Source organism: Trichogramma pretiosum, unplaced genomic scaffold (genome assembly GCF_000599845.2).
Source record: "Trichogramma pretiosum strain Unisexual culture from Peru unplaced genomic scaffold, Tpre_2.0 scaffold3, whole genome shotgun sequence".
Taxonomy (NCBI): Eukaryota; Metazoa; Arthropoda; class Insecta; order Hymenoptera; family Trichogrammatidae; genus Trichogramma; species Trichogramma pretiosum.
The window spans coordinates 2,488,951-2,505,796 of record NW_019641698.1 but is presented as its reverse complement, the minus strand read 5'-3'; the positions used below and the strand labels follow the sequence as shown (position 1 = coordinate 2,505,796).

Below are 16,846 nucleotides of genomic sequence, written 5' to 3'. Positions count from 1 at the left end.
CGAGCTGCTCCCCGCCATTGCACTTTCATTGAATCAAAAAGAATGAAGGGGAAAAAAGTAACGAAAAATCATTAGGATATAATAAGTCGTGTCGGGAGAAATCAAACCGGGTGCTGCTGCGCTCTCGGCTCGGTAATGCGCGCAAAACGCGCGCCTGCCGATCGAATTATGTATAACCGAGAGATTGACCTGGATATCAGGTTTGCGTGCTCGTTATGCGTTTGCAGCGCCCGATCGAGAATGTCGTTCTTTACGGAAGAAAGTAAAATAGCCAGGTTTATGGTGCTCCGTAACGAAACTTGGCCATTAAACTAGTTCGCGCTTGAGATAATCATTTTTTATTCTATAATTATTACCCTTACACGTTCTTTCAAAGGACAGATTTGGTTTTTGGACAAAAAGTTCATAGATATTTTAGAAAAATTTACTTTTTAATTCAGTCGATCTTAAACCATACGCCTCAACAATTCGTTAATTTTCTCCTCGCGGTTACCGAAGTCGCCGCCTTCAACATAATTATTGGTCTTCTTGCGCCATCCACCAGTTGGGGTGTTGAGCTGAAAATAACATAAATTGATTATTAAGAATTTTGCGTTTCAAACATTTTCAAAAAAAGTTGGGGCTTTGGAAAAAATGTGTAAGAATTACTTGTTTCACAACTTAGTAAACAGTTATGAAGTAATGGGTTCTCAAATTAATTTTTGACACTGTAGGAAGTAACAGAAACAAATATATTTCAGCTACTATGCCAGTGTCAATGACAATTATATCATTTTTTTTCAGTGATATATCACTATAGTAAATAAAAATACTAATTTACCTTGAATGGCCACAAAAAGTTGCTGGCATATTTGAAGTTTTCACCAACGGTGAAGATTTCATGAACTAGATCTTCCATGCAGATAATATCCTTCTTACCTAAGGCTTTTTTAATTAAGCCATTGGCTGTAAGCCCTATTCTCTGTTTATTAATTTTAGGAAAACCTCGCTTGTAAATAAGTGCTTTCACACTCTTAAGGTTTGGATAACCCCAGGTTACATATGGCTCAATTATTCTGAGCATGTTAGTTGTGGCCTTGTTCAATTTGATGAAAACTCCATTACTGATTTGTTTCAAACGGAACAATTTCAAGATTTTTCTTGGCTTTGGAGGAATTTGGTTAACACTATAAAGAAAAAAGAATTGTTCAAATAAGTGTAAATTATAACACTTAATGGACAATGAAGAAGTAAACTTACCCTCGAATACGGATGACAAAAGCTAGTCTAGCTTCACTTGGAATATAATAATTACTATGTTTTTTAGCCATACGAATGTTGTGAATTTCTTCACGTTCCTTCAGACTGTACTCTTTAGTATACTTTTCAGCTCTCTTCAGAAGCTCCTCTCTGGTTTCAAGACGTCTGATCTTTTTCTAAAATTTCAAACATAGCAATAACTAAAATGGTCTTAAAAAATATATCAAATAAAATATGATAAAATGGAGTACTCACTACAAGATCGAGATTATATTTCAATATCCTAGCATCTTCCCTACGTTTGAGCCTTTTCAGTACCGCTTCCGGTACTCTTGGCAAAACCTTCGACCCTGGTTTGGGCATCGGGGCCATACCTGGGCCTGAACTGCGCAACAAAGAAACATTATGTTATTGGACAACGAGCTCTCGTCACTGGAAGATGTCAACAATGATAACAGATCGACAGTGGCAAAAACGTGGGTGGCTCATATGCCGGAATATAAGGTTAGTGTGCGCATGTTGATGTTTTGCCATGATTGCATGGGCTTTCGTTGAAACTTTTACACTTCATCAGGTGAATTCTGATAATCAGATTTTTTGGATGTAATACATTCACATTTTGCATCAATCGATACTGTTGTTAAGACGAATAAATAAATTTTCTGACAATATTCTTACATTAATGCCGCCATCGTGTTCGAAGTAAAATAAATATTGCAGGTGCATGCAGATTGCAGCAGTCTGCAGTAATCGCATGACACGGTTAGTTCACGGCATACACCTCAGAGAGCGTATTTGTACACACGCCGCGAATTTTGCGATTAAAGTCTGTATGCGCATGTACGCTTATGACAATAAACTTATTATACTACTACTACTACTACTACTAATTTTGCGATTTTTCGCGCGAACTCTATTATATTTAAATTTATGGATCCAATCATAATTTATTGATTCTTTGTTGTGTAAACAGCTGAGATAAAAAACAATAATAATAACATAAAATAATCTACAATACTTACTACATTTTCAAAGGAACGATTAAATAAGTATGAAAATTTGAATGCGGGGCGAACTTTGTGATAGTTTTCAATCAAAATAAAGAATACTTGTAACAGAAGTGTGGAGGTTCTTACTGTAGTATCAGAGTCAACGAGTAATTTTCCAACAGATAGTTGTTTGAACGAATGTGTTTATTTCAGACATAATATTGAATTCTATTGCATTTAATGCCGATCGACCGATGGTATAAGTACATTTGCAATCGATGCATGAAATTTCGTGTAAATCATCAATCGTCATTTTTATCTATCTAGTTGCGAGGCATAATAGTGCCATTACTGGCTTCATTATAATACTCAATTAAAATATTCACAACCTTTGGAAGGAAATTTCCCCGAGTAGAATTTCTGGCGTAGCGCACAATAACTGCGCATTTGGAGTCGCCTGTGCGAGAAATTGAATTCGGCTGTGTAACATTGGAGTAGGTACCTACGCATATAAAGAAAACAAGAAACTACAACTATAAATAGTCGGAAAAACGTTCAATTTTAGATACGCTGCGCTCCGTTTCTTCGTTATTATATTTGCTAAGACCGAAAAGCTCATATGGGGTATAAAGTTCAACAAGCGGCGACCGTTGCAAACGTGGCTTAAATAAAAAGTACAGCGAATATACAAAAAAGACTCGTCGTGAGCCTGCAAATATACATTACAGGTAAGTGGCAAATATGCGCTAACTCGCGTGTGTACTTGCAAATAGTCCACGTCAGTCGACGGCGACGGCGGTGGCGGCGGCGACCGATCGGTGCAATATATACGAAAAAAGTTCCTTTCCCCCTACCTCTCGCTACGCCTTATTATACGTCATGGTGGAACTTGTCTAATCGCACGCACCACAGCAGCAGCAGTTGTCGTGTGTGTTTTTATCATCGGTCATCCGCTCGACGTATATATACGTCGATAACTATAGATATACATTAAACACAAGTGTATCTATATACACAGTCGCAGACGTACACACACATTTATACTCGTGACTCTCTCGTCTATGAGTTTTACGTGTTGTATACGTGTGGTGCGGAGTGCGGAGCTTACGTGTATATCGCGCGCCTACTATACAGCACTACTATACAAGTCATCATTGTTATATAGACTGCAAATGTGCTGCTGGCTGGCCCGTGTGTAGTGCGCGATCTAGTCAATAATCGAGCGCGTATATTTGTGTATCTAGAAACGAGTAATAACAGCGTTTTCTGCTGCTCTTGCTCCGAGTCATCGTGTGACTGACTGACTGACTGGCTGGCCTGTCTGCCCCTCGCTTGCGAGCTGACGACGACGACAACGACGACTCTTTTTTGCGCCTGTATATGCCTTTTGCTCGAGCTCCGAATTTACCTTTGAACGCTCGATTTAGGTTGAACGCTTTGAACCTGTAGAATCAGAGTGATGTCAAGCTGATCTTGCAAATAGCTGGATTCTCGACTCGACTCCGAGTTTGATAAACGAGTTTTCGAGCGGTGTATAGGTGTTTGTGTGTCCGTGCGTGTCTGTATGTGCGTGAGTGCAATAAAGTCTATCAAAGTGTGCCCATCCTTACATATTATACGTCGCGCTCGTAATCGTCGTAACGAATCGATCAATTATTCTACTTTCGTGTACGACTCGACTGCTACATGGATACTGTATACGTGTAGCTATATATAGGCGCAAAAAATTATTTTCGACGCGCTTATCAACACGACGACGGGGCTAGCAAGTAATCTCCCGTACGTGCCTAGGTGTACGTGTGAGAAATAATAATAATAATTACACAAGTATCCTGCGAGGATGGACGGCAACAAGGACGAAGCCGAACGCTGCATCGACCTAGCCGAGCGTTACGTGCGCGAAAAGCGCTTCGAGGAAGCCGAAAAGTTTTTAAAGAAAGCTCAACGACTCTATCCGACCAATAAAGCCGAGGGTGAGCATGAGCCATGGCTGTTTTTTTTTTCTATCTACGTAATATAGCATATGTCATTGTGGCGAACGTTTCTGCGTGTACATACAATGTTGATATGCGTTTGCAATTTGACGATTCATTTTCATTACACATTCATGTATAGATATAAACAAGAACATAGTTTTGACTCTTTCTCACGTGAGAAAATGCGCGAGGCAATGTGACTCGATCGAATGCGTGCTTTAAAATACGCTTTGATGCGGCAATCTAATCTTGATCATACCAAATTGTACTTTGTTATTTAGATTTGCTGACAACGGTAACCCTCATGTCTAAGCAAATTCCAAAGCCTGACACTGAGCCAGAGGTTAGAAAGAGATACAATTCTGCCAAAAATAATGGACCAAGCGTTCAAGCAACTATAGAGTACACAGAAGAACAATTGGAACATGTCAAAAGGTAAATACTGAACTCCGTTTAATTGCAATTCCTTACATGACAATTCATTTGTACAAATTCTTTACAATTGCAGGATAAAGAAGTGTAAAGACTATTATGAAATATTAGGTCTTAAGAAAGATGCAACCGATAGTGATATCAAAAAGTCCTACAAAAAATTGGCCTTGCAGTTACATCCAGATAAGAATAAAGCACCAGGTGCAGCTGAAGCGTTCAAAGGTAAACATGAAATTGAAAATTTTAAGATAAAATCAAAATTAAGTAACAATGAAGGTTTAATTGGTGATTTTAATGATTTTTATGTGATTGATAGCTATTGGAAATGCTGTAGCTATCTTAACTGACTCAGAGAAAAGAAAGCAGTATGATATGTACGGAAATGAAGAACGAGTCAGCTCTAGATCACCGCATACTCATTATAGCTATACAAGAGGTTTTGAAGGTAAATGATTCTAAACTTAATTTTTATATATTCAATGATATTTCTACTAATTATGAATTTTGCCTTGTTACAGCTGACATAACAGCTGAAGAACTGTTTAATATGTTCTTTGGTGGATTTCCTCAACAAGATTTTTACATGCGAAGAGGTGGTGGAAGGTGGATGAGACGTGATGAAGCTCATGCCCATAACAATACTCATAATCATCAAGTAATGATTTTTTAATGAAAGATATTTTTTATAAAAATAAGTTCTTAAAAATATTTCAAAATTTACTAAATTTTGATTTTATATTTTAGCAACAAGCCAATGGTTACACTACATTCCTTCAAATGTTGCCTGTATTATTGTTAATAGTCTTATCGATGATGAGTAGTTTTTTCATCTCTGATCCTGTTTATAGTTTGCATGTGAATTCGTAAGTATCTAAATGAAGATGATTTTATCAGAATATTATTACATGTTTGTTTTTTATTCATCCTATATAGCAAATATCCAGTGCTTAGAACAACTCAAAATTTAAAAGTACCCTACTATGTAAAAGAAAACTTTCATACAGAGTATGATGGTAATGTGAGAAGACTGGAACATTCTGTAGAAGAAGAATATACAAATTTTTTACGACACTCTTGTTATCGAGAAAGAAATTACCGTAAGAATCATCCTGCTATATTTGAACAATTAATTTAAGCATCAATATTTATGCTAATCATATTTTAGGAGAATCTATGATGTGGAAAGCAAGAAGTTTTGGTGATCAAGAACAATATCAGAGAGCACGGAACATAGAAACACCTTCTTGTCGAAAACTTCAAGATTTGACTGCATAGTTTATCTATGTTGAAGAAAGATTTTGATTACAAATTTGTAATTTCAAACTAGCTTTACTTCAAATTTATTTATGAGTTTGCGCAAGAAAATTATGGAGAAATTCTGTTGATAGGTTTACTGTACAAAGTATTACATCTAAGATCAATTTCTTGGATGTTATTATAGAAATGAATTTAAGAAATTTATTAGGGACTTTTATGAGTTCTAGGTTGAGCATTATGGGTAAAATTTTTAAGTTTTATCTTGCCTTACTAAATACAATTTACCGAATACAATTTTCGAAAAACTGAAGCATAATAATTTCGAAAAACTAAAGCATAATAATTTCGAAATTATTTGAAAACTACAGCTTAGTTTGGTGAAGTAAATCAATTCACAAATATAAATTCTATTTGATTAAATCTATCTCTCAGATCAATAGCTAAAGCAATTTAATTTATTTCAATTTGTTATTTAAATAGATTAATTTAAAATGGCACTCAAAACTAAATTCACTAAAATAATGGCATTTTGAGAATTGAAATAATTATCTTTTTAATTAAATAAATACCGAATCATTTTGTACATACCGCACTGTTTCAACAATACAATTGTCCAAAAAATTGTTGGATTATCCAAATATTTAAGGGCTATAAATGATATTGTTTAGAAAAAATTATATTATTTGTTAACAAATTTTAATTAAACTTATTACATACATTTGCGTGTAAATATGATTATGTCTATATTTGTTGATGCTTTACACAGTAAAAAAATAAATTATTTGTCAATTATTCATAATTATTGACAAATTTTAAAATATGATTCGTATGATCAAAAATACTGTTTAATAATGACAAATGAGAACATTTTCTATCAATTCTATAGATACTTAAAGTTTTTTTATTATTTAAAATCAGCTCTAAAAATTACCTTCCATCATTTCTACATATTCGTCAAAAGATTTTAAATGTTCTTTCTTTACGAAAGTTCGAAAGCCTATAATAAAAAAATAATGACAAACGGTAAAGTTTTAGTAATAGACAAAAAAATTTTTACTTACCAACAAATAATTTTCGAACTTTGAGTTTACTCATAAAAAGCTCTTCTAAAGTCATAATGAGTTCTTCAAAGCTACTTTTTTCCTTATAATTAGCGACCATTTTTTTGAAAATTGCATAATTTTCTTTTGATAATGTCCCTTTCGCCTGCAAACGATTCAATGATTTTTTGAAATTAATAAATACATATGGTTGATGAACAACTCAACCGGCCAAAAAATTTTCGTGAATCCAGTGTGATAAAGATATTGTTTAGTACATAAAAAATGTCCTAAAATTTAGATAGGGGTTTTGAGACCGACTATCACTCTTTTTCAGAGGCCCTAAATTAGCTCAGCATAGAGTGACTATAAGAAAAGTATCAGCGCTCTTTTACTGGAAATTATATGAAATTTAGTAAATATTAGTTTGCATTGTAAGAATCTTTTGCGGATTTTTTAGTGATTATTGTCCGGATTATTAATTCGATTTTGTGTTTTATATTGCTGTGGATCGCAGCAATTTTTTAGACTGCTCAAAATAGTTTAGAACATTTTTTCTAAAAGTTTTCAATATAACAATTTGGACGATTTTCAGTAAAAAAAACTCTCTAGCATTATTTTATTAAATCATCTTGACTGAGCTAGGATTTTTTAAATAATCGTAATAACCGTGTATTTCCAATGAAAAATGAAACCAGGTGATTGAGGATTCCAAATTCTATTAAAATTTTGAGATATCTCTGACGTATCAATAAATACGTTCATTAAATAAAATATATGACAAATTTTTTGGTTGGCTGAGTTGACGGAAAATCACTTAACACAATTGGTATAATAAAAAATTGAAACTCACAGCTTTCAAATACTTCATGCCCTGTTCTCTAGAACTTTTCTTTTCTTCCGGCTTCGGACTTTCGGAAGAAGTTGAAGGAACTGGTGTACAAACTATAGGAAGCGGTTCATCAAAAACAAAATCAATCGGAGTTATTTTTAATTTTCTCTTCTTAGCAGCAGGTTCTTTAATGTTTCCCAACATTTTATCTATTGAGCTTTCCTTGTCCTGTTGGAGCTTAGAAGTTGCAAAATTCATGGCAGTTTTTTGCTTTACTTCGAATAAAGATGCAAAATCTTTCTTATCCTTCGATTTTTCCTCAAACATTTGTTCGGTTTTATACGTGCTTAGATCGAAAGTATCATCATCGTTCGTCGTTGCACAATTTCCGGCGACAAAATTTGAATTTGATCTTTTTTTCGCGGTAGTATCAAATTCTGCCTGTACTGCGGGTAAGGCCATTCCACTCACGTCGAAGTGAGTGTTTGCCGGTTGTGGTAACTATAAAAAGATATTTATTAACATTTTTTAGTAGCCCTGTTTCAGGAAAATATTATCAATCATAAACTCATGCTCACGTGTTCCTTGGCATATTTGAAGAATTCTCTCAGTTCTTTGACGACACCTCGAAAATGGGGAAATTTCTTTATGTATGGTCTGATCCAAGATGACAAATGTTGCTTGAACGATGGATTATCGAATCGACAATCGCACAGTAGTATCGCACCATAATCATTTTTATGACGAATGATCCGTCCTATAGCTTGATTAACGGCTCTTGATGCCTCAAGTTGATACCACTGTTGTCCTGTTAAACTCTATAAAAAAAAAGATTTCACATTCATTGATTTTGTTTCCATTTTTAAAAGCAGAAAACTTGTTTAAAATGCTATTATTTACCTCAACTCCAGGCACTCTGTTCTCTTCTAAATATCTCTGCTTTAATATGACTCTAGGATCTTTCAAAGGTGGAAAAGGTAACCCTGTAATGAGGACTGCTCTTCCATTAGCATTGGCAAAATCTAAACCTTCGCTGACTTTTCCTCTGCACACAGCCATGAAAATAGCTCCTCTGAGCGTAGGATCGTTAATTTTTTTGTAATAATCGTTCATTAGGCTATTGAAACCATGTTTTGATTGTGGTTCTACAAAAATTGCCTTTTAAGGTATCAGAAATTAGATTACGATTTTCGTGAGAATCTATATGATTAAATAAAAAATTTCACTAAAAAAACTCACTTTGGCATTTTCGATTTGAGACCATTTTCCCATCCGTTGCCATTCTTCCTGGCATTTTTTCATAATTGGATATGAAGGGAAAAAAATTAGCAAACCGTGCGGCAAAATACAACTAAGAATTTTTATCGTTTCTCCAAGCGAAGCGATATAATTTGGATCGTTTCTCGTGTTATATGAGGAGTTCAGCGTGTAACCGTCGTGACCAGTTGCCACAACACCAACGCATATTTGTTTTTCAGATACAATATGAGGATTTTCTAATTGCACAGAAATATTTATTCCAATTTCTGATATGAAAGGTTTTAATGGAGACAAAGTTCCGCTGGTTAAAATAACTGAACGAACTCCTTGATCTAACATATTCTGCATTCTAATAACATAATTCATATAAATAAATTAAACTTATTGTTTAACAAGTAATTACAATAATTTAAGTATTCAATAGGAGTACAGACTTTCCATTGATTTATTCAAAAATTGAGATTCTAAAATTTAATATTATATTAAAATTTATTGCTTTACCCAAATCCAGGACTGAAGCACCAATAGCATATCAACTTTCCTTCAGTTTTATTGATCTTATTTTTTGATTCCCAAGAATTATTGGATGCCTTTTTTGGTTGATCCTTTTGAATGTACACTTTGTAACATTTCCTTATCCTATCTCTATAATTAGCATTTGCTGATCCAGCAAATACCACTCTCAATGTGTCGCTGAATTTCTGGAGAGCATTTCCCCTTCTTTGAAATGAAGTTCCACTAACGGTAGTTAGATATAATATAATTTTGTCTAATTTATCAATCACAAGTTGATCTTTTCCTTGGGTCAACTAAAATCATACTTATAATATATTGACTGTTCAAAATTTTTATTGTACATGTTTTTACATACTTACATCTGCTTTAGCCAAAAGTTCAAACATATAACCACCAGGGTAAGTATCACCTTCCTCACGATTCTTGATTTGTATAGCATCAATGGCTTTTTCTAACTCTAAAAACATTGCTTTTAAAACAACTAAATCATCACAGGTAAAATCTTTAGCAACCATTTTATCAGCTTCTTCAGAATTAAAATCAGGGGGATTTTCTTCCTCTTTAGCCATTGCTTCCATTACATATGTTATTTCATCTATGCAAACAGCAATGTCTGTGCTGCTTATCTGTAAAAAAAAACATCTTAAATTTGAATTTTCAGGCTTTAGGAATTGTGTATTAGAATTAATTCTTACTTGCAAAGAAGCAGCTTCTTCACACATTTTTTCAACGTTGTGTGCCTCATCTAATAAGATCACATTATTGTTTAAATCTATACCTTGAGTCTTCCTAGTCTTAGGATCAAGGATGTAATTGTAAGGCATGAAAATAATATCAGCACTTTGCTTGAGTTCTCTGGACAAATAGTAAGGGCAGCATCTTAATTTTGTTCCTGTCTTTACCAAATCCTCAATGTCCAAAATATTATCTGTAATAGAAGCATCATCTTTCCTCAAATCAACATTATTGTAGTAATGGCAAGTTCTATTTTTCACTTTAGCTTGACACATGTGTATCTTGTTCATGGTATTTGGCTCTGCAGCCACTTCAGGATTTATGCACAGTTGATCTCTAGATCCAAGAACTGTAACACGAACATGACTGTAAGCAGTCCTCTTTAATTCTTGCATAGCTTGAGAAAGCTGAGAATGTGTTCTAGACGCATATATGATTTTGGGATTTTCCCATGCAGCATTTGGATTTTCAACCAGAGCCTTACCGCCGGCTTTGTTCAAACTCTTGCTAAATTGACTGACATAATCGTTTCCAGATGCAACTTGATCCAGGCAATCAGCCGTCTGGACTTGCATTTGAAGTTGAGCTTTTTTGACTAAAAGCCATGACAGCGAGGAACATAACAGGCATAATGTTTTACCCGTACCTAAAAGAAAAAATAAATAAATGAAAACAGCGCAAATATTGATTGATATGAAGATTTTAGTAAAGCAAATAAACCTAGGTACCTGTCGGAGATTCTAAAACACCATGTTTACGATCTTGTAAACATTCTATAACTTTGGACATATAATCCTCTTGAACCTTGTAAGGTTGGAAAGGAAATTTCACAACGACACCCTTAAGTTCTATCTCCTGCATCTTTAATAATGTATGAATCAAATTATAAAAATAAAAAAAATAAACAAAAATAAAAATCTGTCGTCAAACTGATCTAAACGACTCGTATGACTTTTGAGTTCGAGAAGCCAAGAACCGGTAGGCGGTAGCAGACGACATTAAGTTTTCATGTTGTAACGTGTGAACTGTGAACATGTGCCCGCGCGCCAGATATACACAGCATTGAGTTTACATACAGAGTATAGTCGACTGTTTAGTTCGCTTGCTCTAACTGCAACATCTGTGCTGCTGATTGATAACTTGACACTACAATCTTAAGACAATTGTTCGAACTGCTAATGCTGTGATGTGAGTATATAATGAACAAGTTTTGTATTACTCATCTAACTAATTATTCTCAGCGATACGATCTTAGATTGAAAAAACTTTCTGTTACATCAAAGAACACGACCGCCGAAAGAATTCCAGTAATGATTGATTTCACACATTTCAATGAACGAAAGATAATAGCGGTTAGGCTTTTATATCGATGAGGTAATTTTGGTCGATCGTATGAGTTTCAAATGTGAATTTCATGGTATTAGAGAGCATCTGTTAAATTACCTAAAAATAACTCATTCAGTATGCAGTAATGCATGACAAAAAAACAGACGTATGAAATCGAAAACTACAATAAAACTATAATGTACATCATTGAGACAGTTGAAAGAAAAGCCATCGATTCTAGGATATTTTTTCGAATTTCGGTTTTGATTTCTGGCTTTGTTTTTCTAATTCTGAACAGTCAAAGGCATATTTTGTCTACATATTGAACGAAAATTTATATACAGTTAAACATTTTACGGTGTATTAATCGATAATTCATTTTTTAATAAATGCAGCTGCACGAATTTCGAAGTATTTTCGAAAATGGTATAATTCTTAGAAACAATACCAAATATTTATCAGTAAAATGCCATCGTAAAATAACGAAAAAGACTCAGAAAAATCGTAAAGCCAAAACGTGGGTAAATTTTTTACGTCATTAAATGTTTATTACTCATAGCAACATAATAAAATAATTAAGAAATCGAGATAGCCGCCTAGCGACTTATCTGGAAACAAAGTTTTCGCTAATGTCGACTCTGAAGCTTAATTATATAAGAGTATATCAATCGAACGTCAAAAAATAACTTTTAGTTCAGTTATCTTTCTAACGTCGACTAGCGAAGTCTCGTTCGTACTCGTGTGTATTTTGAGACATTTCAGAGACACAATATAAAATATTAGATCGTGGGAAATTTTATTTGCACGTAGTTATATTAAATTCGCTACCTCGCAGTAAGAAATTTGCTTAAAGATCGCAATGTCGAGCGACTGGGCAATCTTTATTTAACCGTAACTAACCGATTTTTCAGGCACGAGGTACCGCCGATGCTATCGTGCGGTATAGCTGTTCCATCGCAAACAATTGAAGTTGACGAACGGCTTTGTTACCTTGGATTTTAATGTGTTAGATAATTTACGTTCAAAGAAAAACATCGCTCGTGAACGAGGAAAAGAGACAAAAGTCATCGAGATGCGACATTGATGCATGTGGGTGCATTATTATTCACTCCCGCACCATAATCAACGCCTCACAGAGACGAGCAGACCGAGGCAGCTCAGTCACGTGGGTCTCTGGCGTGAATATTATATTATATAGCTATACACGTCTCTCGAAGTCTCATGCTGCATCGCGGCGAGAGACTTGCCAAGTCTGTGACGCTACTGCGCGCTGTGGCTATTGTGTTGGTTTCGTGTTATAAGTTAGTACAATTCAGTGTATGCTGCGCGTGTAGAGAGCGAGCGGCACGAGGCATGGCTTACATATATATAGGCTGTAGCTGAACATTTGGTCAGCTATATGATCAGTCATTCTCGATCAAGCAGTCGAAGCAGAAATATCGTAGCTGCCCGCAGCTTCGTGATCGAGACATCTCATTGACGTCGTCGTCGTCGTCGTCGTCGCTGTAGTAGTCGTGTGTGTCGTCGTACCGTCGCCGCATACTGCACCCACGCTGCAGCGCTTTGCGCCTCGTCAGTTTTTATTTTGTTTTGGCAGCGAGACTACGATAAGTATTAAGTACTAACTCGACAAAAGCAGCAGCAGCAGACGAATAACATCATCATGGGCAACAATACGAGCAGCCGTAACAAGAACGGCAAGAGAACTGCGAAACCGCCGTCGAAGCTGTTCTTGACCGATGCACTCAACAGCCAAATCGAGGCTGCTGCTGCCGCTTCGGTGGTTTCGTCGTCTGCGAATAACATCAACGGACCTGGCGGAAGCAATCAGGCGATATCACAACAAGCTGCTATGTCGCGCAGTCCATCGAGCGCCGAGATATTATCCAGTCAATTTTTGCCTATTGATAAGTTGGCCAAGGTAGGTGTTATCTGACAATTCAATGCTTAGCTAATTTTTTTTTCATTTTTTTTCCATAATGATACTTTGATGGTGATGGTGTAGAAACTTTATACGACTTGGGCTATACCACCTATATCAACATATGTAGGTTAATGGTATAAATCTCGAGTTATGTGACCAATGCAGTACATACTGTTATATTGTTATTATTCACATCTTTTCTCTTCTATTCCGACGATGACAAAGCCAGCGAACACATGTCACACCAGTGCCTGCGCCGCTTGTCGGTCGGTCGAGAGACCACATATACTAAAACATCCTCGATCGTTTCGAATGGGAGCGCGGGTGAGACTCTTGCCCTCGCGTCAATCCTCATACGCATCGATCAAAGAGGGCTGCTGCAGCAGTGCAACAATTTAAATATTCATTAAAACCAATTACCTTATCAAAGTATTATTCATGCTAAGTAATTCGACGATTTTTCGTTTCTTTTTTTTTTCATGACAAAGTTATTCCGTTTTCCAAAGATTCTTTCAGACATAACGCTGAGAGAAGAGGGTGTTAACGGCATCTCTCTCCAAGTCTTCCAACAGTATTTGTTCCCGAGCTATCCCGAGCTTGCGGATAGACTTTTTAATTTTTTGCACACTAGCCACTCCCCAACAAAATCAAAACATCTCGGCCTGTCAGCTTTCAAACAGCAGACCGAGAAATTTTTATCTCACATGTTTGATCAGTTGGTACTAGAAATGTATGTGAAGATGTTTGCCGAAAATCCTGGCGAAAACGAAATTACACCCGATGGCTTTCGGGAATTACTTCTAGTATCATACAGATTGGCCATGTCTGAAAACAGAAACAGTTCCTGTCCTCAGCTATTGAATATAATCAATGCTGTTGTGGTTTCATGTGTAAGCATTTTTACCAGATCTAACAATTTTTACAATTTGAAATGAAAAAAAGCAAATATTTATGTTACTATTTTTTCAAGTTCCATGGAAAAGATTCTCTCTCTGTAAATTTTGTTACCAATTGGATGTGGAATAATTGTGCTGGGGTGGTGCATGGTATCCACAGATATGTTGTTCATGTCCTAACAACAGCATATCGTAATAGTAAAACTTTATTAGCAAAAGAATCAAGTATGCATCTTTCACCATCAACTCCTATTTTGGATCAGCCTGAGTGGACAGATTACGCAGAAACTATATTACCCATTAGTTACGTGTGGCTGCTTGCTTCAACATTACCCGATTGTTATACACAGGTAAATTTTTTCATTTTTTTCCATTGAAAGCATTGCATCTTTAGTTTTCTTACTATTAGTTTACAATTGAGTTAAATTATTGTTAATTTTGTCTCTTTGTTATTTTTTATGCATTTGACAGTGTTGAGAAAATATGTTGTAATTTAATGTGTATAATAAAATTAACAAAATATCTAGTGTGTATTGATATCTGTGAACTAATGTGTATTCAATTGTTAAGTATTAGATTTGTATGTATAAGTAAATTTGTGTAAAGTACAGGAATCTGCTAAGCTGTGTTTAGTCATCTGTAGACACTTGTAACTTTTTACTTGACTGGCTGATGACTACCAAACAAGTGGAATTTGGTTTGTTGTAAATATTGTGTTATTGCACTAAAATCTTGTAGCTTCTTAATTCTAACAAATTATTACATTGACATTTATAAAAATGCTGTGAAACTTGTTAGAAATTAATTTTTCATTTCTGCATGTGAAAAATATTATTTCTTGTTCAACTAAATATTAGAATATCTCATTCCAACTCACAGGATAGAAAGTATGTAAATTGAATGACTATTAATTTACATAGAATTCTATTGCATGCAGTTAATTTTTTTTTAATGAAAACATAACTTGAATGAAATTTTGTTTAAATACTCAAATTTTGTAGGAAATAATATATACATGATAACACATTCATAAATGTTGCTATAAGACTTACATGGATCAATGGCTTTTATCAAAAAGATGTTATGCTTTCTTTTGAAAGAATGAGGCATCATTTTAATAGACACTGTCGTTATTTATATGCATGGGCCTAATATTGAAAGATATTATATCTGCCAACCAGCTAATTTATACTTTCATTTATCTAATGAACAATCATAGCATTATGATAAAAAATTCTGAAAACTGTCACTTATGAGCAAAATTTCTACTTATAGTCAGAAGAAGATAACAAAGATAAAGTACAAGCACTCATTGAAAAGATGTCTGGTATGGCTTGTCCTCGACACTGGACACTACTTTACAATAGTAATCAACACGGCTGCGGTAGCAATCGTTTTTTGCATCACGTTCTCAGTTACCATGGACCAACTTTAACTTTTATACGTGCTGAGGGTGCCCTGGATGCTGACCGACGTACTTATCCTACCTACTGCATATGCTCGTCCATGGAGTGGCGTGAAAGTCACTTGTATTGGGGTAATGAGGACTCTATGGTTGTTGAATTGTTACCCAATTATCGCGTCATACAAAAAGGTCCAAAGCTTCTGTATTTAAATACAAGTATCAGGGGTTATCCACAAGGACTGAGAGCAGGTTCCGATCCAAGAAATCCGTGTGTATCGATAGATCAAGACTTTAGTTCAGTTAGTTTTGCTGGCGTGCCTTACAGATTATCTAGTCTTGAAGTATGGGGTTGTGGAAATTCTAAGTCCAAGTATGTATAATCGATATTTAATACTATTGGTTACTTTTATAAATTTGTTAATTAACTATTGTCATTAACAGAGAAAAACAACTTGAAATTAAAAAATGGCAAGTGAAGGAAGCAGAAAGACAACAGGTAGTAAAATTAAGTACATCAGAATGGTTAGATCACCCAGATCGATACTTATTGGAAATGGGAGGACGGACTAATTACAATAACTCTAATTGTTAATAAATGTTTGTACTATTTTTTGAAATATGTACATATGTAAATATAATCAATATAATTACTCATTAAAATCGATCAATGGCTAATGAAACGATAATTAAATAAGGTCGACTATGCATACTTGTATCTGCCGATGTTAAATTTTTCTATACATAAAAAAATTGTACAAAAACCTATTTGATAATATAACACACTATATGATGGGGATGGAACTAACTATTTTGTTCCAAAGCATATTTTTTAGATGAGAGTTTTTAATTAGCTTCCACCCAATTTGTATATTTTTTTATTTGCTTTTACATACAAGAAATAAGTTTGTCTTTTGAAACAGTGCTACCTCTCACCCAGGGTGAGAAAATAATGAAATTTTGGCAAGCCTGCGTAAGACCAATGATTACGCAAATTTACTCAAAATTGCAATTACTTAAGA

The 16,846-nt window shown here is 34.9% G+C and overlaps 4 protein-coding genes across 6 annotated transcripts; 2 read left to right on the top strand and 2 right to left on the bottom strand.

Annotated features, from left to right (window-relative positions):
• Positions 1 to 410: 410 nt before the first annotated feature.
• Positions 411 to 2,087, bottom strand: LOC106650462 (60S ribosomal protein L7-like). Its single transcript, XM_014368464.2, has 5 exons — positions 1,918 to 2,087; positions 1,495 to 1,624; positions 1,240 to 1,415; positions 821 to 1,166; positions 411 to 557 (listed from the first exon to the last, which is right to left on the bottom strand). The coding sequence occupies exons 1-5, from the start codon at positions 1,929 to 1,931 to the stop codon at positions 447 to 449; spliced, it is 777 nt and encodes a 258-aa protein (XP_014223950.1). The 5' UTR covers positions 1,932 to 2,087; the 3' UTR covers positions 411 to 446.
• A 1,245-nt stretch (positions 2,088 to 3,332) lies between these two features.
• On the top strand, positions 3,333 to 6,780 carry LOC106650461 (dnaJ homolog subfamily B member 12). Its single transcript, XM_014368462.2, has 8 exons — positions 3,333 to 4,201; positions 4,486 to 4,639; positions 4,713 to 4,858; positions 4,953 to 5,081; positions 5,155 to 5,291; positions 5,381 to 5,499; positions 5,570 to 5,733; positions 5,802 to 6,780. The coding sequence occupies exons 1-8, from the start codon at positions 4,069 to 4,071 to the stop codon at positions 5,909 to 5,911; spliced, it is 1,092 nt and encodes a 363-aa protein (XP_014223948.1). The 5' UTR covers positions 3,333 to 4,068; the 3' UTR covers positions 5,912 to 6,780.
• A 14-nt stretch (positions 6,781 to 6,794) lies between these two features.
• On the bottom strand, positions 6,795 to 11,273 carry LOC106650458 (regulator of telomere elongation helicase 1 homolog). The gene is made up of 10 exons (XM_014368458.2): positions 11,005 to 11,273; positions 10,237 to 10,922; positions 9,901 to 10,167; positions 9,527 to 9,834; positions 9,005 to 9,374; positions 8,666 to 8,923; positions 8,344 to 8,583; positions 7,787 to 8,266; positions 6,955 to 7,099; positions 6,795 to 6,890 (listed from the first exon to the last, which is right to left on the bottom strand). The coding sequence occupies exons 1-10, from the start codon at positions 11,135 to 11,137 to the stop codon at positions 6,814 to 6,816; spliced, it is 2,964 nt and encodes a 987-aa protein (XP_014223944.1). The 5' UTR covers positions 11,138 to 11,273; the 3' UTR covers positions 6,795 to 6,813.
• A 106-nt stretch (positions 11,274 to 11,379) lies between these two features.
• LOC106650459 lies at positions 11,380 to 16,652 on the top strand. Of its 3 annotated transcripts, none has more exons than XM_014368461.2 (6): positions 11,380 to 11,464; positions 12,514 to 13,523; positions 14,033 to 14,416; positions 14,497 to 14,772; positions 15,698 to 16,197; positions 16,269 to 16,652. In XM_014368461.2, the coding sequence occupies exons 2-6, from the start codon at positions 13,266 to 13,268 to the stop codon at positions 16,417 to 16,419; spliced, it is 1,569 nt and encodes a 522-aa protein (XP_014223947.1). In that variant the 5' UTR covers positions 11,380 to 11,464; positions 12,514 to 13,265; the 3' UTR covers positions 16,420 to 16,652. The 3 variants fall into 3 exon arrangements, with proteins under 3 accessions (XP_014223947.1, XP_014223945.1, XP_014223946.1); XM_014368459.2 differs by having other exon boundaries at positions 14,015 to 14,416; XM_014368460.2 differs by lacking the exon at positions 11,380 to 11,464 and adding an exon at positions 12,322 to 12,436 and having other exon boundaries at positions 14,015 to 14,416.
• Positions 16,653 to 16,846: the final 194 nt, after the last annotated feature.